The 25843-nt window shown below is 39.7% G+C and overlaps 1 protein-coding gene across 1 annotated transcript in view; it reads right to left on the bottom strand.

The window, feature by feature from the left end:
• LOC133009276 (copine-8-like) overlaps positions 1-24253 on the bottom strand; it is a 61513-nt gene extending 37260 nt beyond the window's left edge. The window contains exons 1-3 of the mRNA XM_061076723.1: positions 24162-24253; positions 11386-11426; positions 1541-1587 (exon numbers count right to left, since the gene is read on the bottom strand). Coding sequence (XP_060932706.1) covers positions 1541-1587; positions 11386-11426; positions 24162-24244 — 171 coding nt within the window. The 5' untranslated portion in view covers positions 24245-24253. The remainder of the gene's footprint in view (positions 1-1540; positions 1588-11385; positions 11427-24161) is intronic.
• Positions 24254-25843: the final 1590 nt, after the last annotated feature.

Genomic DNA, 25843 nt, shown 5'->3' with positions numbered 1-25843 from the left:
AGCTTTGCAAAAGCATTAATTAAATGAAACTGCTCAAATGTATTGACAGTATAATCATGGTAACATACAAAATATCTGAATACCAAATACTTAATATCCATTATCGACAGTTACATTATTATTGTTGGCACGAGAGTATTTAGCTCAAATCAGAGCTTATCCTGACTTCCCCTGAGGTTTTGACTAGAGAAGGACAACCAAGTATAAAGACCTGGGTCTGATTAGCAGATTCTGAAATGACCAGCATACCGTCGATAAATCCTTATTATGAGGTAACCACATTTAGAATGGCTCTGGTTCCAGAAGTAAATTTCCAATTATCTCGATTGACTTTTCAGAAAATCCTTATAAAAACATAGTTAAGCCTGGAGCCAGGCCGACCAGCTATAAGAGGAATGGTGACCATAAACCATTTGATACAGAGCAACAGATAATATTGGAAAAAATGACAAGACTGTGTAGAGGATGATGTACACATGCAATAAACCATTATGAATTACCCCGTTCCAGCACTTCTTCTTGAATTTTATCTTCAACCAAACCTTTCAATCCTTCTGACTTTTTTCCACATTTACCACATTATATAAGAAAGAGAAATCATGGTTGTTCAGGGGTAAACCTAATGTAATGCTTAATGATCTGATCAGGGCCAACATGATTTTCGAGATTGTGGTGATATCGCTATTACAGCTGAGGATTGTGGGTGGAGCTGTACCTCTTCTTGACATCGCAAATAAAACAGGTTTTTCTTAAATCTCTCTTAAATCTATGGGCGCATATAAAATCAATATGCTTGTGGGGAGTCTATATTGGATGTTTGCAATATTATGGCTGATAAAGAAAATGTCTATTCAGGAAATGAATGGGATTATTACTTCTGGAACCATGCTGTGGAGCTCTACGAGGTCTTCTCTCAAGCCAAACCTCACACTGTTTTCTCCACAATCACTTGGAGAAATGCTCCATACATGTCAGAGCCCTGTTTGACTTGCAACCTAATCTGACATTTCCAAGAAGGAGTCATTGTCAAATGTAAAGTTGTGGATCACCTGTGAGCTGCCCAAAGGTAATTAGATCTGTTCTTTGAGGAAATTAACCCAAATAAATCCAAACACAAGCACAACCCCAACACAGTAAATATAAAAACTATTATACTCAAATTATTTGTATTCTTCCTTTCTTATATATTTGTTTATTGTCTTTTGTACCTCATTCTGACTTGCCTGCTGCTTAGCGATATCTTATCTATTCTTATATTACACAGTGAATACGAATGAAAGCGCTTGCTTATTGGGCAGTTAACTTGTCTCAAACAAACATTTAATAAGAATTATGAACGATAAAGTAATGTCGAGAAACATTTCTTCCCTAACTGAAAAAGTAATGTCAGTGGATTAACACAACAAGAGTTAACTGTGTGAGATGTGATGACTTCAAACAAAACATTGATCAAGGTGTTTCCACCTGGTATTTCTGGATCTGGTATTTCCAAGAACAAAAAGGAGTAAACCCGAACATAGCAGCCCATTCCTGTACTCACCTCTCTCCATTCCCTGTTGGCTATTCCTTGAGTGTACAGCACACAAACTGTTGAATTAAAGACAGGGATGGGGGGGAGACAGAAGAGGGTTAGACTGATTGAAGAGTATTTAACAATGACAAACAATGCAGACAGGCGGAGAGCGTGTTTCTTCCCCTGACCCCAACATGAGAGAAAAACTCTCTAATTAAATGTCACTAGAAATTTGCCTTGCAGCATGATGATATTTCAGAGGGGGGAGAAAGGACAGGGAAGGAGAAATGTCCTCCTTATTGACATCTGAGCATCTCCATCCGAGGGAGTGTTGACGTGTTTTTAGATGACGGACCACTAGCAGCAACAGAGCAGGGCAATCAGCTGGCACTAAAATGACATTTCATTTGCATTCTAGCAGCTGTTACTGTATTCACACACGCCTGTCACATGGTAGCCACTCTGAAAACCCCTGGGACTACACACTTGTAAATCTTTTTAAGATAAGACGATCACATTATGAGTGGGGGGGTGTTTGAAATACTAATCTCGGACATGGACTATGAATCATTCATGAAATGTAGATTAAAACTGTGTAAGAACCAGCTATTCATTTTCACTGTTATAGAATACATTGTTTTGTTGTACTTCTCGTGTCGGTTCTTTCTTTTGCTAACTCAGGTCTCCATTACAGAGATCTTGATCTCAATGCCATTACATCATTAACTAAAAGGTAATGAAGTATATATACTATAAATCTACAATATAAATTTTAGGTTCAAACACGAGTCAAGTATTTATTAATTATACACATATACTTGAGATTAAAAGGGACACATGGTCTTTGGAAATAAAATCAAATTAAAATGGGTCGCACCCCAGAAATTCAGAGATATTAGCTCTAAAAAGACAAGCAGTAGTTAAATATAGCTCGTATTGGCTTTAGTTTATTAAAAACTAAAGCCAAGGAAGCGAGCCTGCTCATATAATACACACTAAGATTGAAAAGTAAAAGAGGACTGAAATTTGGTTAATATATCTGCACTAACACCTAATATAATCAAAATGCTGTTTGAGAATAATTAATGAATTTCAATACACAATACACCTCAATTCTGCCAATATTGACTAAATTACCAAATGGTGTTAGTTAGGTTTGCTCATTTCTCTCATACTATAATTTCCTCTGAAACTCAATAAATGCAGATATCAATACAACAACCATACAAGTATTTAAATGAAAAGAAGCTAGTACGAGCAAGAAAAAGTTAAGAATTGGTCTCAAGCAACTTAATAATTACATAGCTTACAAATATTACCAATTGTTAGTTTTTTATGATAATATAAAGCAGTCGATACATTTATATAAGTTTAAAAGGAATCATAGAACATGGGTTTTAATACTAATAATAACCATATACACTGCTTTAAAAATGTAGGTGGACACTTAAACGTCACAGTAGAATACCAAGTCAGTTAAACGTCAGGGATATCAACCTGTACATTAAGGAAGCACAAGTGATTCTGAATCAATTTCACTGCTTTGGTGCAAATGAAAGTGAAGACAGGTGAAGTGAAGAGGAAAAATAAAGACAAACCCTAAAAAGGGAACAGTTTAACATGTGGTGGCCACAGACAGTTAATCTCTCCTTATGCTTCCTGACTGATTATTTTCTAGTTTTGTGTTCTGCTGTTGTCCTTATCACTACTGGTAGCATGAGGTGGTACCTGCAGCCCAATCAGGTTGCACAGGGAGAACAGCTCCTCCAGGATGGCAAATCCATATGTGCCACATAAGAAGGTTTGCTGTGTCTCCCAGCAGGATATTCCAGGAGATACTAGGAAACCATGTGCATGTTTCTGACCAAACTGTCAGAAACAGACTCCAGGAGGGCGGCATGAGGGCCAGACAAACTCTAGTGGGACCTGTGCTCACAGCCCAGCACCATGCAGCTTGATTGGCATTCACCAGAGAACACCAGAACTGGCAGGTCCGCCACTGGCCCCCTGTTCTCTTCACAGATGAGAGCCGGTTCACACTGAGCAGATTTGACAAGTGTGAAAGAGTCTGGAGACACCGTGGTGAACGTTATGTTGCCTGTAACATCATCCAGCATGACCGGTTTGGCAGTGGGTCAGTGATGGTCTGGGGAGGCATATCTTTGGAGGGTCACACAGACCTCCATGTCATAGCCAACTCTACCTGAGTGCTGTTAGGTACGAGGATCAAATCCTCAGAGCGCTTGTGAGACCTTATGCTGGTGCAGTGGGCCCTAGGTTTCTACTGGTGCTGGACAATTCCTGGCCAGAGTGTATAGGCAGATCCTACATGAGGGAGACCTTGATGCCATTGACTGGCCCTCTCATTCCCCTGACCTAAATCCAATTGAGCATGGGACGTTATGCATCAGTGTATCAACCCTGCCAAGTACTGCCACAGACTGTCCAGCAGCTCACTGCCGCCCTGTTCCAGGTCTGGGAGGAGATCCCCCAGGACACCATCCACTGACTCATCAGGAGCATGTCCAGACGTGGTCAGGGGTGCATACAGGCACGTGGAGGCTATACACACCGTGATGATATTCATGCAAGTTGGATCAGCCAGTGATTAAACATTTTTATTGAGGTTTTCAGTGTTGTTTTGAATCCAGCCTTCAATGGGTTGATGATTTTGGTTTCCATTGACCCTTGTTGCATCAATTTGATCTTAACAGATGATACAACATACATCAGTAAAGATTTTCAACCTGAATAATTCTTTCATCAAGATCTGCTGTGTGATTTGAGTGTTCCCTTAATTGTGTGAGCACTGTATTACGATGATGTATATGGTATCTTTTCAGTTAGATACAAATAGAAAAAAGATAACTAGCTGGCTAATAATTTAAATTATTCCTACTTAAAAATACTAATAATAAATATTTTTGTATTTTATTTTAAATCATGTTGTTTGACAATACCCTGTCCCTTGTCCACATCATCAACTACTACAGTCAAATGTTGAGTTTTTTTATTTAACTAGTCAACTAACTAGTACCATGACCAAATATTGTGTTTAGGTAAGTAAAAACTATTTTAATTTTAAATTAATATTACAAAATAAACATGTTAAATCAGAAAAATCGAATTGCTTACCTACATTTAAAAAAGAAAGCTGCGCTTGAAAAGATTGCCGATATAGACACAGCAGCATCGACCAAATCTAGATCTGCCTTAACATATCCAAGTGCTATTAATAACACTGTTGTGATTACGTTAATTACATAAAAAAATGCAATACTATTTCACAAATAACAACAGATAAATCCACTAAAAAAACTTTTAAAAATCTATAATGAATACATTTTCAAGCCTGGCGGCTAAAACTGTCCTTTTACCCAGTAATATCTTAAAAGCTTAATCACTAGTTTGAAACGTTTTAGCAATTACTAACACAACATGAGCACTGCACAAACTCAATACTGGATTTAGCCGCTGCATCTGATCCACTTTGATAAACCTGACATAAATACAGTAATGAAGACAACAGTTAATCTTTTTTAATTCAATAATTAGTTATTTTTCTCTTTAATAATACAGATGTCGAGAATGACAAACCTTTCAAACACACACCAAATTAACATGGTTGCTGTTTACTGTAACCAGAGCAATATCCTTCAAAAATAATCTTCAAAGCACATGAAGAAAAGCAGAGGACCCTCTTCTCCAAGACTACAACTTCACCCTCTGTCTGCCCTTGTTTTTGTCTATCTGGTTGCACAAAAGCGCTAAAAAAGGAAAATAGAGAGAGAAAGAAACAGCTAGATTGGGCTGTAAGCTCATGTCGAGTGAGTGCTATAAGTACTGTGACCACTGAGATGGTCTGCCTGGCTGGTGGTCCACCCACGGGGACCCACAACATGCTGTTGGAGCTGGCAGCTCAGTGGTCACACACCGTCATTGGCCCAGAGTCATTAAAAACATAAACTCATGTCACACTATATACGTTGAGTAATAATTGTGTTATTGTTTCTTATATTTTTTTATACACAGGCAAGTGCTGGCCTACTTTGAAATAAATTAAACACAGAACTTTGTAGGGCTATTTGAGTCCTCCCCATATTTGTGGAAAATGTATGAAATAAGAAGTACCCTATTTTGAAATAAATAAAAACATATAGCTGCAGCCTAATAGGGTAACGGACTGGGTTTATGTTTATGTTTGGTTTTGACGTATGTTCAGTAAAACACTGTGTTGAAGGAGCGTTCTGATATCCTGAGGGTCAGTGAAGGTGTCGGGTGGGACATGTGACTGTTTGGACCAAATTGACAATACACCACTGTTCACACACATACACACACTTTAACGTGTAGTCAGATACACATAGCGTAAACACACAAACATAACACATAGTTCTTCTCCTGCTTCTCAACCTCAGAATGTTTCATACTCCTTAAAAAGGGAGTCTGGCATAGCGGACAGATAACAGGTTTTCAAACCTCTGGCTTCATGAATCACTTCATTATATTAGTTGTGAGACTCCCTCACACACACACACAGCGGACAGATTAGACTAGAGATTTTCATGCCTTTCTCACAGTTTTCTATGACCTCACTTCACTTCACACACACATAAAATAAGCGCACACACGAGGCAATATGCTCATGAACTTTAGTAACCGCAACACGGCTTGCACGTCATCACGCAACGCCAGGAGGAGGACCAAACGACGCCAGGAGGACGACCTGACGAGATCCGACCAATCCCAATCCAAGAAGAACCTCTGTCATGCCCAGTATCAATATATAAGCTTTCTGCGTACTCTGCCTCAGTGCCATTTTTCCTGTACAGGATCAGTGGACCATGCATGATCATTTGCTAGACACCGCAGTTTCCTGACCTGTGACCTCTGAATAAACCTGCTTAATTTTAACTTGAGAACGACGCCTCCTGCCTTTGATTTCCACCCGCAACAACCAATAGGATGGGGTTGTTTGGGGATGGGGGGGTCAATGAGGAAGTGAAGGGTTGTTGTGTGCGAGTGACGGAGTAAGAGCGAGAAGTGCACATGTTTGTGAAGAGGAAAATACAAGTTACTAAACCACGAAGAAGTTCCGTGTCCTGTGTAAGCGGGGACGCTACAATAGCTTTAAAGTATATATTTTAGTTGGCGAAATATTAAAACAAAAAGCGAGAGCAGATCAGACTGGAGGCGAACACAGATACTGAAGCTCTGCGTTAATCTCGCGAGAAAAAAATTGACGGCGTTAAAATGGGTTGCATTAACGCCATTAATAACGCGTTTAACTGACAGCATTAATTTTTATTTCATTCTTATTTATTTAATTTTTTTTTTCAATGTATTAACTCTTCAATGTATCAACTCTTCAATGTACCCTTGGCACCATTGTTAATGAGGGTCTTATTCCTCAATGTGTTTTCCGAAGCTTAAATAAATAATCAATCAATAATCATTATCATTACTACTTCTTTTACCACTTAAGTATACGTTTACTGTCTCCCGCTACTTATTTTATTTAAATTTCTGTTGCTAAGGCACTGGTTCTGAATTGACTCCATATACACTTTATAATTATATATCAACGTATAAAACACTATTGTTTTATTATATTGTACTCCAGTATACTTTACTGTGTGTGTGTGTGTGTGTGAGAGAGTGTTTCTTTATGGGTTCATATCTGGGTCAGCGTGTGCCTGTTTGTTAGTCCATCGTTAACCAAATGGACAGACAGCGCAGGTGTAGCAGGGATCCGTGATGTGGAAAATAATGTTGATGGCGTGTTTAGATGTCGACATTTGGCACTAAGGTGAAATGTGAATGCTATCAGATTTGACCGTCTTCACACATGTCTGTCACGTGGAAATTTACACGCCCTGTGTTCATTTGTTATTCACTTCATAGAGAGTTCTGTGTGTGAGTTGTGAAGAAAAACACTTGACACAAGAGGCTATGCATAATGCACAATGGTACATCATGCCTGGTTAGTTGGTCATTGCTTTTTTCACTGTTTCCTGTTGTAGCGAGTGTGGTGAACGATTTCCTGCTCAATCTTTGATGTTAATTTAATTCAATTGTCCACATGAATGGTGTCAAGCAAAAAATTGCAGGACTGAAGCACAACCCTGCCGTGAAAGCATTTTTTCTGAAAGAATACATGCTCTCTTACACCCGTCGAAAAAAAATATAAGATACACAAAACAAACTCTCTTAAGAGCTACTTACAAAAACAGTCCCTGAGTTGATCTTTTGACATCTGATTATGAAGGCAGCACTTTCCAATGCAGTGACAAGCATTATCATTAATTACAGCTTTAACTAATTGTAAATTTATGCCTGAGTTTATGTATGAGCTACCACCAACTGATGAAAGGACTATTTTAAAGGAATGGACTCATTAACGGTCATGATTGTGAGTGAATGTAATCAGCCGGTTCTATCTGATGAATTCCTGTTTTTGTTCCCCCAAAACTGACATTTCATCTTTGAGAATGAAGCTCATTTAGAGACCAGACACACAATGTTGTCAATAACTGGCTCACAGCCGTGTTTAAAATGCACCCCTTTTTTTCAATGCAAACACAAAGACCAAAATACCCCACGTCCTGTATGGCGGTAGAAGTCTTCAAACTTGCCGTATTTTGTCAGACTGTCAGTCTGGATGTTATATATGCTGTGTTATGGATGATGTGCAGTGGGCAGGGGCTCAGCTGGTTGAATATACAGTCATCCTTTAATCCTGCCATGAAGCATCGGATGACACATGGTCTCTGCATTATTGTGCGGGGGCGAAAGTGATATTTCAATCATCGCCCATAAATAGCAATGCATCCCTGCATCAGAACAGTGCACTTTCAACTCTTCCTATTCATCGCGCTGATAATGAGGACAGGAGCTACAACCATTTCTGTGTGGAATGTAGGAGATAGTGACAGTGAATACTGTGATAATGATAACTGTCTGCCCTTCTCCAATCTCCTGAAGCACACTGATCAAAGCACATCCTGGTTCATGCCTCACAGGAACAATGAATAAAATGCACACACGTAAAAGCACACACACACAAACACACACACACAACATACAGAAAACAGAAACACTGGATTGTTCAGCTTTATAAGCTAATATGAATATGGTACGTGAGCCTGCCTGAGGCCCAGGCTGTGTGCACTTTTTGCGTGTGTGTGGCTCTGCTGAGGCGATCTAATGCTCTGTGACTGGGGCCAGTGCTGTCAGCAGAGCAGAGACATGGACGCAACACAAGTGCCTCCTTGCATAAATGTTGGGGCGGGCAGGGATGCTCATCCTCCTCTTCCACCGTCTGACACTCAAAGGTTCAATCCGCATTTCGTGGAGCTAATCAATTATGGGTTCACAGACAATCACCAACCCTATAAAACCTAGAGTGTTTGCTGAACAGCAGCCAGGTGGCAAGGCGCTCTACATTGAGTAGGGATGAGTATTGATAAGATTTTAATGATTCCGATTCCTTATCAAATTCCTGCTTATCGATTCGATTGCTTATCGATTCTCTTATCGATTCTTTTTGGGCAAGGGGGGGAAAAAAAGAGCACAAACGGGTTTATTTACATTAATTTTCTTTTATATAATTTTCTATAATGATGCACACCATATACAGTATGTATACATAAACATTTACATTTTTTAAATAACCAAAAACATTCACGTATTCCTCTTGAACTAAAGATAAACCTGACATTCTTCTGTAGAAATTACGATAAAATAAAACTTATATAACTTAAATAAAACTTACTCTGTTTAATTTAAACATGTTACTAGAAACTACAATGCTCCTTCCTTTTTTTAAAAATGTATATGAAAACTGAGCTGCCAAAATTAAACTAGCAGTGGCAAATACCATCAAGTCTGCACCAGCAATTGTAATCAACAAAATCAACAATTCTTGTGCAGAAAAATAAGCATGTCTCCTTTCTCCGGAAGGATACGGGATCTCTCAGGACTAATTGTGTCTGCAGCCGTGGAGAACACTCTCTCAGATGGGGTGGAGGATGCCTGAACACACAGATAGGACTCAGCTAGACCTGACAGCAGGGGTAAAGTGTGTCTCTGGTCCCACCACCAAAGGGTGGCGTTATTCGTAGAGGGGATGGAGGGCAGACTTCTGTACAGCTGGACCTCTTGATGCACTCTCTGGGCCATGGACTCAGGGAGCTGTTGTTGTTGCAGGGACTGCGACATTACCGCCTAGCGAAGCTGCAGTAGCCGCCGAGCTACTGCGACGTTACCGACGGGCAAAGCCGCAGTAGCTCGCCGGCTACTGCCGAGCGAAGCCGCAGTAACCGGTGAGCTACTCCGGGTTGCCGCCATGACATGTTTGCTGCCGTCTGAATGAAAAAGTTCGCGCATGCGCAACGGCACAGGGAACCGTTAGCAGAATCGTTAAAGAATTTCGCTAACGATTCCAAGGAATTGGTTCACTGGGAACCGGTTCTAAACAAGAACCGGTTTTCGATTCCCATCCCTAACATTGAGTGAATAAAGCAAGGTGATGCTGAAAACAATGGCATGCTGGCCAAACCATGGATAAAAGGAGATAAAAATAAAACCAAACATAATTATATATTATAATATGAGTTATGCTGAAATTATAATTGCAGCATAACTCAAAGTGTTTTCCTCTCGTCAAGTATTTTTAGAGAAATGTCACAGACTGTTACAGAAAACAAAGCAGGAGGGACTTTAAAAAGTATTTGAGTAAAAGAGGATCTCTTCTCAGCATTTAATCAGGCTGGGTTTTCTTTTACATTTTCAACCAAAGGGCTGATGGGTAAATGTTTTTTAATTTTATAAAATCCCCAAAAACTCCAATCCAAAATGCTGTCAAACACAGACAGCCACGGAAGAAAGAAAATCAAAAGCTACATAATATGAAAGAATAATAATCCAAGGTTCAGATTAGATGATGTTAGTTTTGGAGATGGTCACTGTGTCACATGTGATGATGAATCACAGTGTCTTAAATTATTGCGGTGACTTGGCATCAAACCAATCATAGCTTGCTGTCTGTCACTCACGGGATTGTGAAGATAAGACTGATGGGAGACTTATTCGGGACATTACTCGGGACATTACTCCTGACCCATGGGTGTTAGTTAGATTGAATTACAGGTTTACTGAGATATGTGTCATTTCACCTTTACTTCTCCATGTAGGCAACTGTTATTGTCAGTATACTGTGAGTTTATTATTTGGCTGATATTATGTTTTGTGATCCTGGCATATAAAAAAAGATAATAGATTTTTAAAAATGTTCAGACCACACCAGTTCAGGCACATGACAGTTTTCAAGGTTTGATACCTACAACTGGTGATTATATGGCATCTCAACTCAAAGCCATTCTCTACATGAGAAAACGTCTTCAGTTCAAACACTTCTCTATCCAGGCACATTACTGTTAGATTGCAGACTGGGCCTTTGAAAACCACTGGACCAGTTACCAAATTGAACCCCTGCTGTCAAGGTAGTTGGAAGTGTGTTTGTGTGAATGTGTGTATTTGTGCGTGCGTGTGTCCTGTAATATGTAGGAGGGAAGTGCTGGTTTGTGTATGAGGAGGATCTGGCTCCCCTCACTCACGTTGGGAGCTGAGAACAGTGACGAATACGACCCCTGACATATGCAAATGTCTACTGATTCACACTAACAAGGAAGATCGCACATGCGCATCTGTGTGTATCCGTGTGTTTCCACAGTTAAAAAATGCAAGGAACGGCTGTATGTGTTCATATTGTGTGTGTGTGTGTGTGCGTGCGTGCGTGCGTGCGTGCGTGCGTGTGTGTGTTCGTGTGTGAGTGAGTTTGTGCATGTCTGTGTGATAGGAGGCGAGCTTACTTGGATCAGACTTGGAGAATGTGTCTCTGTCCAGGAGATTCCTGCAAAAAACAATAAAACATAAAAATTATGAATCCCACTTCAACAAAGACATATCACATAAAAAATCTGAGCCTCTAATTAACTCCCTTACTGCCCACACAACTTGTTTACCCATACTCCTCATCCAAATTGATTAAGAGAAGTTGTTTCTTCAAGTCATTGGGGCAGCAATATTAAACAGGGGCCCATTTATATTTCAAATGTACAGAGAAAACAGCAGACGGAGGACCTATTTTTCACTTTTTTGCACTCCCTGGGTGCCAGCAACAACAGTGGAAGCTGCCATGAAATTTACATGACACTCGGGTCCTCCCTCTCTGCATGGGGAGGGATAAATGCACAGAAGTGCCCCACTGCAGAGCAGATGCTCAGCGCCACCGAGGCACTCCACGGTTAAACAGCTCTGAAGGAATTAAATATGCACACAAAGATGACAAGTTACAGCTGCCTGAGACCTGAGGAGAAAAAAAAGCGAGGAGCGGCTCAGGCTCAGGAAAGGGAGACCCGGCCAGTTGCGTCACCACCAGTGGTGGGCCTTTATGGTTTTCATTCTGTGTCAATTGTTTACAGTGGCCAGTACTCAGGAGGAGGTAGCCAGAAGGACAGGGACGAGTCTGACAACACCCAAAGGACCAGAAGTGAACCTTCACTCACCCAGCTTGTACTCCTACGTTAAAACTCCACAAGGCTTTCACAGAGCTACAACCCAGAGAGACCAGATAATATGAGAGGCCTGGTCTTTGAGAAGAGGGGGACACTTTATCCTAAAAACTATTAATTTATGGTTCCTGTTTATACCACATTAAAAGGTAATAAAAACATAAACTTTAATCTGTTCTGGATCATAGCAGCAGGCATTTCTAAACAAAAAATCTTAACCACAATATAAATGAATTTTGATCTTCGTACTAATTCTGAAGTGTGCTGTTAAGAATATCCAGACGTGGACTATCTGTTTGTTAACAACTCTCAAAATCTACAGTTAGGCTCATACATCACATTTCAAATAAAATTACCCTGACTTTTACTGCAGATATGTTCGCTCGGTCATAATTGGACCAAAATAGTCCCATGGCTCATGCAGTTGAACGACATTAAAATAGGACGGTTGTGTTTTTCAAAACATGCAGCTTGTTCCAGCTGGATAACAGAAATATTATTCAGAATCATTTCAGAAAGAGAGATGTTTGGAAACAATGACGCAGTCGTCAATAATTGGTTCACATCAGTCACAACTCATGACTCAGTAACATCCTCATCATCCTCATTACAATGCTTTTCATCGTTGTTGTTTCTCATTTGTAGTATTTTGTAACTAAGCAACCAATTGCAGATTAGACAATCCACTTCCTGTTTACACCGTTAGGTACATGCCCAGTGTACGTGAATGGTCGTGTAATATTCACATGATTTCAGATGTATTCCTATGCACTGTTATTATTACTGAGATGAAGCTAAAACGCTCTTGTAAACAGAGTTCTCTTTTTTAAAAACAGCTGAAGTTAATGTGTATGGATATACAGTCGCCTTACACTGCTACCAAGCATACTGATGGAAAATGAATAAATTCAACGCATGAAGGTGAATATTTTAGAATCCATTGTAACAGCCACTTTTAAAGCCTTCAGGCTGTGGTTCTTACAAGAGACTGTGATTTGAGTTTTACTTTAAGCTGTAATAACCACAGAAGCATGACTTAGTCCATATTGTGCACAGAGAAAGAGACTGGGGGCAGAGTGGGATGAGGCTGCCTGCTATCACGCTGGCTGTAGGGCGAGCACTCTGTCACCCATCCTGTCCTGTATGACAAGAGGCGAGTGTCTGGAATCTGTTGATGGCTAGTGATGTATCTAGATCAGGCACTAGTGTTGTCCTGATCCCAGTGTGGCCCAGATGGTGAAACACCACGCTCTGCTGCCTCGCTGTCGGGGCACACCCCCTGGCCCTACCCCAGCTCTGGAACCCTGAATAAATGATAATAAGCGATGGTGTAGTCATATCAGGGCTGTGTCTGATGAAGTCGCAGAGATTGTGTAGGAGTGAGAAGTGGGCGACTACACCTGCCAAATGTGATAAATGTCCAATAAATAGAAATACTGTTCCCTGATGGCTCCCAGAGGAGTGTGAGTGGAGGCAGGGAACAAGATGCGGTGAAGACAAGAGGAGGAAAAAAGTAAGTGTATAAAAGACAGCACGCAACTGTATGTGTATTTGCAGGCAGAAGTGCCCACACTCATATGGATATGGTAACTGCCCCCTGATTCATGTGCACTTGAGGGCTTCCACCTGGCCCTGATAGAGACAGGCGACTCTTTAAAAAGCCCTTTCCACCGCGGGCAGCCCAGGAAGCGTCTGGAGCGGTCCGAGCAGAGAGCCTCGTGGTTCATCAAACATTTATGAGAGCGGTCCCTCCTCGACACCAGAATTACATTTGAAATCCCACCAGTTACGTCACACATGCGGAAACATGGCAGCAGGAGCTTTAAATACCTGTCTGTGTGGGAGGGAGAGAAGGGGGGTGGGGGTTCCATCAGCAAGCACAATTGAGATAACATTTACCAAGATGTGTTCTTGAAAAAAAAAAAAAAAAGAGAACACTGAATATGCTTGCTGTCCATAGGTCATGCAATGACGATTGCCAATGTGTATATTCATTTAATGTTTTTCTTTATTTTGCATGTTACTTTATTTCCATCCCTTATGTTCATCCTCAGCAACAGTTCCACCTCACCCTCATGTTTCTCAAAGACTCAGAGCTCCAGATCGCAGCATGCGTGGTCACTAACATTGAGTAACCTCACCCAAGTCCGCTTGACGTTTAGCTCCACCAGCCATAGGGCAGGTAAGCTTATTATCAGTGCAGTGGCCTTCCTCTGTGGAGCAATAAACTAGCTAATTAAAAACCACACAAGCTGGTCCTGCTGGGAGGATAACAGCAGATCAATAAGGTCAATTGAGTCGAAAGAAAACTGTGAGCTGCTCCGATCAATCCACATCTGAAGCACCTGAGACCCTCTCTGAACTCCCAATGATTTTTCCCAGGTTATCTGTGGGTGTTTTTGTTCAACTACAAAGCAATGTGTCTTCAATAATGAACTCAATGAATCCTACTTTATTGAAGGAAAGTGACAGAATCAGCAATACACAGACATTTCACTACAGAAATACAGTATGAGTCCAGTATGTCTTCAGCAGTCTTCTACATTAAGACCACTGGCAATGTTTTAGACCTGGTCTACTCTACTGTCGATACCTTTTTAACAGACATTTTCCTCTTTGTAAAAACGTGCTAACCAATTGAAGAGAAACTGGTATATGGCAAATGCATTGATATGTACACATGAATACACAGAAAAATTTAAAAAATTACATTATTCTTTGGAAGGCTTTTGGAAAAAAGTCTGTTTGACTGACATAAACCTGCGTTTGCATGTAAACAAGAGGCCCAAACACAGAGGCAGACATTTGTTTCGCAAAATGTCCGCTCTTGCTTTACATGGGGGACGTGCAAGACTAGCTGCTAGGCATCCAGATGTCGCATAACATATCAGTAATTACCCCATCACATCACGATTATTCAGAAGTACTAGCCGAACTTTAAGAGAAGTGTTTTCTATGGGGAAAGGAGATTGTCATAAAAAATGTATAATGCCTCACATCGTTGTTGGGCTTCAGTAAATATATTGTCAACAAAGTGAACACTAAAGGTGCACAGGCCCTGGCATCCTCGCTCCGGTGCAGCCAGATCAATCGTATCCCTTTAAGAACAGCAAAAAATCACACTCTTTTTAACCATACTTACATAAAACAAAACTACATAAAATATATTAGCTGGAAAGAATTACAGATGCTGACTTTAAATACTGTATCTTGAATGAATTTACTATCTGCACTGACATTCTAAATATCACTTATTACACACATTTTGAGCTTTAAACACAGAATCTAAATGAAAATGTCATATTGTGCTAGGCAGAAATCACTGGACTCTAATGGACATGCTGGCTTTAAAGCTGTCGACAGTAATCCCAGCAGTGGAGGAAAGTAGCTGGAAGGCTGCAGCGGTGAGTCTCAGTAGCTGCCCGGTGCCTTATTAAGGCTAAATGACTGCTTCAAATAATTAATAATGCAGCCTGCAGCAGGCCCACTTGATCCATTAGTTTTATGGTCTTTGTTCAGTTTCATCTAAACTGTGCCATATTGATAGAACATGAACCAATACACTTAACAGGAAAGCTGCAAGGCGCTGCAATACTGAGAGAGCAAACAGGAGTGTTTGCCCAGTAGCTTTTCATTAATGTAGATGGAACCTGAAGTAGAACTTTTTTAGTTTTTGTAATTAGCAATCAAATCATAATCTGTTGGAAATGTATGAGAAGTTATACACGGATAAAAAAGGTTTAATAGATACAGTGAAAACCGCCTATACGGCTCATCATTACATTACTTATTACATTGGTCAGCCTCTTACATGGCTCGAGAGAATCGTCTGTAGATCTGCGACACAGGATTGTGTCATGAGACAGATCTAAGGAAGGATACAAGAACATTTCTGCACCATTGAAAGTGCTCACGAGTACGGTAGCCTCCATCATTCTCAAATGGAAGAGATTTGGAACATGGTGGTGGCAGCATCATGCGGTGTGGATGCTTTTCTGCGACAGGGACTGGGAGACTAGTCAGGATAGAGGAAAAGATGGAAATATATAAAGCAATCCTGACTGAAAACCTTTTCTAGAGTGCTCTGGATCTCAGGCTGGGGTGAAGGTTTACATTTCAACGAGACAAAATCCCGAAGCAACCCTCCACCAAAACACAGGAGTGGCTCTGTGAAAGTCCTGGTCTGGCCCAGCCAGAGTCCAGACACGAACCCAATAGCCATCCTGAAAATGGCTGTGCACGGACGCTCCCCATCCAACCAGATTGAGCTTGAACGATTCTGCCAAGAAGAATGGGAGAAACTTCCAAAAGAAAGGTGTGCCAAGCTTGTAGGATGACTACACTGTGTGTAGATTGATGAGAGAGAAAATTAATTGAATCCATTTCAAGATAAGTCTGTAACATAATGAAATGTGGAAAACTTGAAAGGGTCTGGAAACTCAGAATGCACTGTATGTAAAATGAAAATTAAATCGGATTTAGCTGCCATTAGACTCTCTTAACCTAACATAAGTTCACTGTATGTGACTGTGAGTGTGCAAGCATGTGCACTTAGCGTTTTGGAACTACTCAAAAGTCATTCCCATTCTCTCACAGCAGCAGATATGTTACGCTAGTGGGGAGTGATGCTTTCATCCTGTCCATTCAGATTTGGTGCATGAGAGGAATATATACAACTTGAGATGGTATTCTACATGAGAGATAATGAGATATTCAAATTCAGAGTGACGTGGTCACACTGTCAACAGGATCACAAAAGAATGGTATGAAAAATTAATGAATGAAAATAAATGGGCCTGAGACCTTCTATTTACAAAGGCAATTTCCAACAACGGCCCAATATCCAATCACAACAACAAAACTTGGTGTAGGTCAGAGTGACAAAGTAATGTAAACAGGTGACACTGTGCAGTAGCAGTTTGTTCTTCTTTTAGAGAAAAATATACCCTCTTCTTACTTTTGTACAGTTTTGACATGGGATTCATAGGATGGATGTAAATCAGTTTGAACTAAAGCGGGGGATAGGCCAAGGTTGCTGATTGGTCTGGCTTCCAGGCTACATCCACTCTTAGAGCCCATCAGTTATTGTCTGATGATAAATTAGCCTCCAGTGCAATTGGTAATATATAAGGGCTTCTAACAGCCGATACCTGGACCCCGTCTTCTGTTTGCTTATATTGCTTATAGTATGACAAGTTTCTTTCATCACACGAGTCAAATTTCTCTCCAGATTTTGTACATTAACATTCAGAAACAGTCTCAAGACTCAAATCCATAACCTAATAGAAACAGCAGACCGACCAGGAGAAACAAAACCTTCAGTAAAATTAAAAAGCTTTAAAGTACAGTTTTGTGCAAATTAGCTCATGAGGTGAAATTGTAAGACGCTAAATGTACTTGCCTGATGCCAATTCAAGTCTTTTGAGTGCTTTTAAAAGTAATTACAGTGAAAAGAAAGAAAACAACAGACGGACAGAAGCAGCACTGATACTAAATTACAGAAGAAAAAAAGCTAGTGACACTAACTTGTGCAGAATGTAGATATATTACAGTTACCACTGCTGCTGTTATATGCTCATTTCAAATGTATGAATTTAAATACATGTGGTGGGCTAAACAAGAATGATCTCATCATAAAAATAAAACAAAGTAAGTTGTTGCTGTGTGTTATACAGTTGTCTTTGAAATTAATTATCCATTTTCTTCATTGTCACAATACACTTAGCAGCCACCATTAAGTCCACATGCAATCCAATGCAATCGAATACAACTTCCAATAATGTTGACTAAGTGGACACTATCAAAGACCTGTTAATTCAATAGTTATTTTTAGCACTGACAACATAGTGATGATGACGGTGTTGCACCATAGATTGTGCTGGTGTAAAGGGAACATATGTCATTGCAAATACACTGCAATATTTAGAACTTACACTTTAGTCCAAGACAAACTTTAAATACACTATGTGCATTAAGCCATCACAGCAAAAACAAGAAGAAACAAACAGAACAAATCCCAAACTACAGGGTTTATGTTTCCCCTGGCTGCTAAAGAATAAAATATATTGCTTTTGAATATGTGAATGAGCCCCTGAGCGGCCATCCATGGTCATTAATTAATAAACAGTTTACACTGTTGGCAGCACAATGCAGCACTACTCAGAGTCAACTGTAAGAGAAGCATTAGAGACAAGAGAGATCATGAATGCCCTCTGAGAAAATGGATGGATAGTAGTTTTTAGAGCAATATAAAAATCTGAACTGTAAAAGACTAAAAAGCTGATTTTGTCACCTTGCAGCAGTCTCCTAGGTGTTTTGGAGGCTAGAGCGTCACACGGAGTGAAGCTGAATGTTCCCGAGAGAGCGTTGATAGCAGCCTGATGGTGTCTCCTAACATGACTGAAATTATTTATAGTTAAAATATAACATTTGGGTGCAAGATAGTTGAGAGGGAGGCACATTAGACCAGATTGAACAAAAACTAGAGTTCAAAGTTTACATTTTTAAACATGATTATAGCATTGTTTACTGACGTCAGAATATATCATCGGTTAAACATAGTATTAACATATCAGATTTTATTTGAAGTTTCATAAATGTTGTATTCAATTTTTATATCTTAATTTTTTAGCCACTAAAAGGGTTGACACTAGAGAATTCTCAACTAATATCAGAGTTCTATTATTATTATTATTATTAATAAAATTAAAATCTATAATTTATAAATATTTGCTGGTTTTCATTATTGTAAATTCAACATCTTTCCCACATCCTTTCCCCTACTGTAGAATAAATAATTAATATGTCAATTAAAATAAGAATTAGCAGATTATATAAAAATGAAATCCAATGTTTGCTACCCTACATAAAACGTATAGCATTCAATCACTAGTGCTAAAAATGACTCAACTCTGACCTTGTCAGGCTAAATGTACTTGCCTGACCAGCCTTTGTACTATTGGAGTAATGTTGGTTGTGTGTGTACAGAACTGAAATATAAAAAAAAAACATGGACACAAGATCTTTCTGTCTCTTTCTTCACCTTCCTCATGGAAAGTGCAGTATTGGCTGTGACACATCGACCGGCCTCTCAGCAGGTCGTTGTCCGGCTCGTATAGAGCCACATAGCGACACGTCGATTCTTCGATGGGATACACTTGCTACCTTTTGTGGCCAAAGGTCACAGCTATCTCTCCACTGTGGTACACGCAGATCAGTGGACAGCCGTGCCAACGTGAGTGCCGCCATCTTTGTGCCTAACATTGGCAGACAAACGACCATCTGCAGGGTTCATTTGATTCTGCAGCTTCAAAGGCCTGCTAGGCTCGCTGTTTACTATCCATGCACAAAACTAACCTCCAATAAACTTTGTATGTGTGTGTGTGGGTATGTGTATAATCAAGGCCTTCTGATCAGTGGTGATCAGTCAAACAGCTGCTGTTGCTGGTGACGCAGACTGCATTTTTCCTCTCACTCACACACAATATTGGACTTGAGTTAATCAATCTGTCACTTCTTCTGCTTGACTACACACGTGACGAGTCTGGTGATGGTTTGGCCTTATTGAGTGAGGGACGGCTTTCACTGAAAGGTGGGATTTATCTAGACTGAATGTTTCAATAGCTTTGCTGACATGCAGAGACACCAAAGTGGGAAAATCACACCGCCCACCAGCTCAGGATTGGTAAATGTTGTGTTGCTGAAGGTGTTGACTCTGCCTGAGCAAATGGCTGAAAAATGAAACCCACTTATGGTTCTGTTTAAAAATATAATCAAACTAACTGGTTGAGAATAGAATGCATCTGTCAAATGAAGGAAACTTTTGCTGCAATTTCATCTGTGGATGGACACATGACTACTGGTATTCAGGGTTATTGTCTTAACAAGACACGAATTTAGTAAAAACTTTACACCATGTATGAAACTTAGTCAGTTTTAGCTGATCAATGGTTGAAGTCCTTTTTATAGCAGAAAAAAGGCACACATTTTACATTTTAACATTTTACAGGTTCACCAACTCAATTATGAGAATTTGCTGCTTTGTGTCTCTGACTCAAAACTGAAACTGAACTGACTTTAAATTGACTTGACCCAGTGCATGTCATCCTGACCTATCAGGAAACCGAGGGAGTCAGAACAAGGCTATGCTAATTGGATAATGGGAGAAGCATTGTGGGCAAATGGGTTCTACTTTGAAAACGACAGAATTAAACACAAGTTGCATCACAATCTCAAGCTAAATTGTGCTGTTATATGGCGATAACACTGGCCACACATGCTTGAGAGACAGTTCACTATCTCTCACAGTCATTTCTGTATCTTTTCAAACAAATGACATGATTTTAATTTAGGTTGAAACAGCTCTGATGTGCTGCCAACATTTTCATTTTCAGCTTCAGCATACTAAGGATATTCAGTATTACATTTCCACAAAATGGGGGAATGCATAGTTAAACAAAAAGAAAAACTGTCAAATTATAGCAGCAGAGACAAAGATAATCCAGACTTTTCGACCATAGTTACAGGCCATACAAGCCAGTAGCCAGTCAGATTTACCTTTAGCCTGAGTGTACCCTCAAATGCAGCTTGTATCGTTGATTACAAGACAAAAAACTGAAGAAAAAAACTTAATTTGTGCAGAAGACCCTCAAACGTACAAGGAATATTCACCATCTTGTCCTAAACCACACTCCAAACACTCTGAATACCATTTCCCATAATTCCAATTGGTTCTTTAAATAAAACAACACATAAGTGTGAATATAATCACTGAGTTAATAGTTAATTGTGTACACATAGCTAAAACTGGCGTAGTTTAATTCTACAATCCTGTGGAATAAATATAACAAACACATTTGGGTATCAGCTTGACAACAGCACAATTAACATGAATACTCAATGTGGTTGGTTTTAGCTGGTAGTCGATAAACTGGCAACTGATTCAAACATTGTTTTTAGTGATTTGGTTGAACTGTTCCATTAAGACATTTCAGGGAAGGTTAAGATCCACAATACTAGCTGTCAAATTGAAATAAAGGCACAGCACTTAAATCATCATTTTTGTCAGAGGTGTCATTTTGTCGATCACAGTTTAAACTGTACAAAAGGTCTGTCTATGGTGTTTCCTACTGACAGACACCTATCATCTTATTGGCTTTCTCTTAGCATGTGTATTATTAAGGGCCCGAGGACAAGCAGTGTTAAATTTGGTTCCATTTTAAACAGGTGACCAGCGCTCAGTGGCAGATGAGACCCTATAAGTGGTGTTGTTGATCACGCCAACAAGGCATTAACACGGAAACAACAACTGATTATCCATTTCAGGTTCTGCCTGATGAGTCAAGAATCACTGAACTTTGAATAAACAGATGAACAGCTCTTTGTGCAGCAGCAGGGGTTAGGCTTCTGGCTTCTGTGGACTGAGTCCTGCAGCTGCTCTTTACTTGCTGCAGCTCAATAACTGTAAGTCACTTTTAAAGATTCAGAAAGAAAGCTGCAACCAGCATCACCACAGGCAGAACAAACAGCCCATTCCAAACAGGCAGGTTCACAATGGGCACTGCACTAATTGCTTAATAATCCTAAGACTCAAGACTCCATATCACACATTAAAGAAACAGAGCAATTTAATACTAAACTCCATTTGTTTTCTGTACTTATTTATTTCCTTTTGAGGTAACATGAGCTTGAGTCAAGGTTGTGCTATATGACCACATCTCATATCTCATTAGAAGTCATTTCATATCCACCTTACAGCTGTTACCTCTTTCCAACTTCATGATTCTTTGCCATATGGTGCAGTGCCACAGGCAAACGCCTCTTGCAGCGTCTGCGTTTGAACCATTATTCTATCCTCACACAACATTGTCATATTGCACAGCCCTGGCCAGAGCTCATACTCAGTGTTTGCATGTGTACGCATTGGGTGTGTTTGCATTTTGTATGAAAACAAAGATGAACTATGACTCTGAAGACCTTTCCTTTTTGATGTCATAATTTAAAAAAGAACGATTATTTTCTAAAGATAGCGGCTTCATCATTTTGGAAGAAAAATCACAGGCTTTGATCTCTAAATCATTAAGGTCATTACCAGGCAGATTCCTTTTGTGAAGCCATTATCAGGTTTTTATGTTAGAGCGACATGAAACAGCAACAGAAGCTCAGTTCCGTGCATCAGCTGCTGGATTATATGGTCAGAGGAAACATAATTCAGTCCAAAGCCTTTGTTCTTCTGTTCATTGTAAATCTTTAAAAGGATTTACAAGAATAAAGTGAATAAAATAATGATCCATTAAGTAAAAGAATATTTAGTCCAAACCAATAGGGCTAAAAAAAAATGACAATATTTATGACTAGTATTAAATACCCTTACATTAATAATATCATATTATATATATAATAACTACCTACTCTACTTTAAAATATAAAAATCTCAGATTTAATTGTGGGTATTACACTGGTGGATGATGGTTCAAGGAAACCCTGCAGATGCCTCCATTGGATGTTTCATATTTAAAGCTACGACTAATAAATATTTTTCTTAACCACTAATGGACCACCTCGTCGTCATTGGTCCAAAATAAGAAATCCTTAGCCATTGCTGTTCTTTAGTCATATATTTTCTACAACTAGGCAACCAACTGCAGAGAAGATGATCTAGTTTGTTTACCCTGCACATGCACGACCAGTGTACATGAATGGTCATGTGATAGGCATGTTCTGGTGTAGGATCGACAGAGTCTATTTCTGATAAAGAGATGAACCGCTCGTCTGGAAGGAAATCTGAATTGTATAAGAGGACGTCTATTGGTGAAGACCATTGGATACTATTTAAATCTCTGGAACAGTTACTATGGAAGAGTGAAACTCCAACTTCCATTGACATTTTTAAAAAGCACACCGCTTAATTTGATTTTCAGCTCGAAAACATGACTTTAACGACTAATCAATAATGAGACATAATCAGTCAACTCACAATGCAAATAAGGTAAAATCGATGTTAAGGCTATCCCGCTCACTGCATTAACTAAAACAAACATTTCTGTTTCACTCTCCACCTCCATCACCAAAACATAGACTGAGGGGATATCCGTCTGAGGAATAGAAGTCACCTCTCCACAGAGCTACAGAATATATGTTACACAGTTAATCAAATAATCAAGACAATTAACAGAAAATTAATCAGAAAAACAATTACCAATACATTCCTTATTCCAGCTTCACTTATCTGCTTTTCTTTGTCTTTTGTGATCATATCATCAATATGCACATCCATACTCTTGGCGTGTTTCCCTTTATTGTGACCTTTTGTTTGAGCAAACAATTTATCATTACGGAAAGATAATTAGCTGCTTAATGAATATTAACACATGTTTTCTTTGCAGGAGGCTGAATAATGTGCATGCACAGAAGATGACAAATATGTGAGTTGATAGAAAGGGGAAAATACAGGTATTTCCTTTACAATTAAATATAAAGAAGTATGACATCCTCACCCTATAACCCTAACCCTAACCCTCACAATGGAGAACCTGATTGGTGTGTAATGCCTAATTTACCAACAACCGTGATAACTTGTCTGTGTGGCTGCTTTAAGAAAGCTGCTGCTGTAGTAAAACTGAAGCACACGGACTGTTCATGCATATTTCATCCAGTCTCTGCACACAATCCTCGGAAAGAAGCATGAACATATGAAATATATAAACAAAGTCTGACTCAGAAAGGAAAGTGACTATTTCCAGCAATAATAAAACCTAAATCCCCACAGCTCTCACTTGTGTCAGAGCTGGGGTATTGGCCACGCTGACCTCCGTCAGGAGATCACCCAGAGCCACAGTGCTGCCAACAGACGCACCACATCCAGCTGCATTTCCCTGCACGTCTCCAACTCAGTCCCCAAATCACCATCAAGCCTCCACCGATACACGGATGAGAGGGACCCCCATCTGGTGCGTGAGCATCCATCCTTACAACCACTGTGAAACAACAGTTCCTCAGTCAATCAGCAGAATCCTGTGGACACTTTGCCTCTAACCAACACCTCCGCGCTGAGCCCACACTGCACTTCTACTCACCTACAAGACACCGTGAGTTCAACTTTGGTGGCAGGTATGGCAGCGGTGAACGGGTCCGCGTCCCCGATGCACGCCATGTTCATCAGTCGATCACACAGCGCCCAGTATCCAGCGCCCTGACGGCGGCATGAGAGAGCGGAAAGGATGGATGAATGAACGGGAAGCCTCGCGTGGAGAGGGAGAGAGGGGAGAGAGAGACGAGCACGACGAGCCTCCTGATGTCTGAGAGAGAGAGACAGGCAGGGAGAGACTGAGAGGGAGAGAGAGAGAGAACCGAGCAGGAGCTGGAGGGCGTCGGGGTCGCGCGCGCCTCTCTGTGCGCCTCGGTGCTCCTGAGGGGGGGGGGGGGGGGGGGGGGGGGAGAGAGAGAGAGAGAGAGAGAGAGAGAGAGAGAGAGAGAGAGAGAGAAAGAGAGAGAGGGACACACACACACATGTATTTTACCTACTTTAGTGTACTCTGTTTGCATCTTTATTTTATCTCATTAATATGATTACTTTTACTTATTTTATTACTAATAGTATCATTATTGTTGTTGTTGTTGTTATTATTCATATTACTGTTATTATCATCAGGCAGGTTTTATTTTCCACATTAAGTTAAATTATAGTTATTAAGGCTATTTTGTCTCTGACTTGTTTCTTGTATTTCATGTGAATGCAATTTGTAATGCACTTCCTTGCATGACATGCTATACAAATCATGTTATTATTATTATTATTATTATTATTATTATTATTATTATTATAATTATTATCATCATCATCATCATCATCATCATCATTTTTATATTATTGTTTAAAGCACTGTCATTATTATTAAGATCCGGACCTGGTTTGGTTCAATGTTTTGATTTCATTTTGTCTTTGGAAATAACATTTAAATTATTTTTATTACAATTTTTATGTTAAACTTGATAATAAGATTGTTTATAATTTATTTATTTTAAAGGGACAGTAAACAAATGCACATAATTGACACATAATTAAGGATGTGCTCTATTTAGATAGAGCCTTATATAATGTGATTAGTAACGCCTGTGTTGAACTATTTGATGTCAGAATGGCTGCCGTGAAAAAGGTGTATTGCACCATAGTTAGCTAGCAGCTTGCTATGGTATAGTCAGCCTTCACTATAATGTAGTGGTGTGTGTTGTCTTTAGGTTGTGGTGCTTAATAACAAGTGCAAATAACTAAAGAAGAAACAGATGTTAAACTCAGGATATTAGCCGCTCTATTCAATATCGTTGTTTCAAAAGTTTAGCTAGATTAGCAATGCTGCTAACCAGCATGTTTGTACAACAGAAGCTCAGTTAAACACTTAGCCTACTGCTGCTCTGGCGGTATTTGCAGGAGATATACAGATCAGGCAGGATGAAAAACATTATATCTTCTACACAATTTATTAATTGTTAGAATTCAACAGATCAAGATAAGAAATAAAAAATGAAGGGGTCAACAAGGTTTTTACAATTCATGGTTCATAACATGATCGTCAAAACAAAAAACACAACAAAACTCTCCAATAGACTGAATTGTTCAGACATTTGGTCCCAAACCATTTGCATGTGGTGCTAGATGTAAATTCCGCGTATCACCAAACATTACTCACCTTCATGCTCTGGGGACAAAAACACTGAATTGCAAAAATGTTATTTAGTTAAATGTCAGAACTCTGAAAAT

The sequence above is a fragment of the Limanda limanda genome, chromosome 8, assembly GCF_963576545.1.
Source record: "Limanda limanda chromosome 8, fLimLim1.1, whole genome shotgun sequence".
NCBI classification, from domain to species: Eukaryota; Metazoa; Chordata; class Actinopteri; order Pleuronectiformes; family Pleuronectidae; genus Limanda; species Limanda limanda.
The sequence above is the reverse complement of the archived record's forward strand: the minus strand, read 5'-3'. Positions and strand labels throughout refer to the sequence as shown.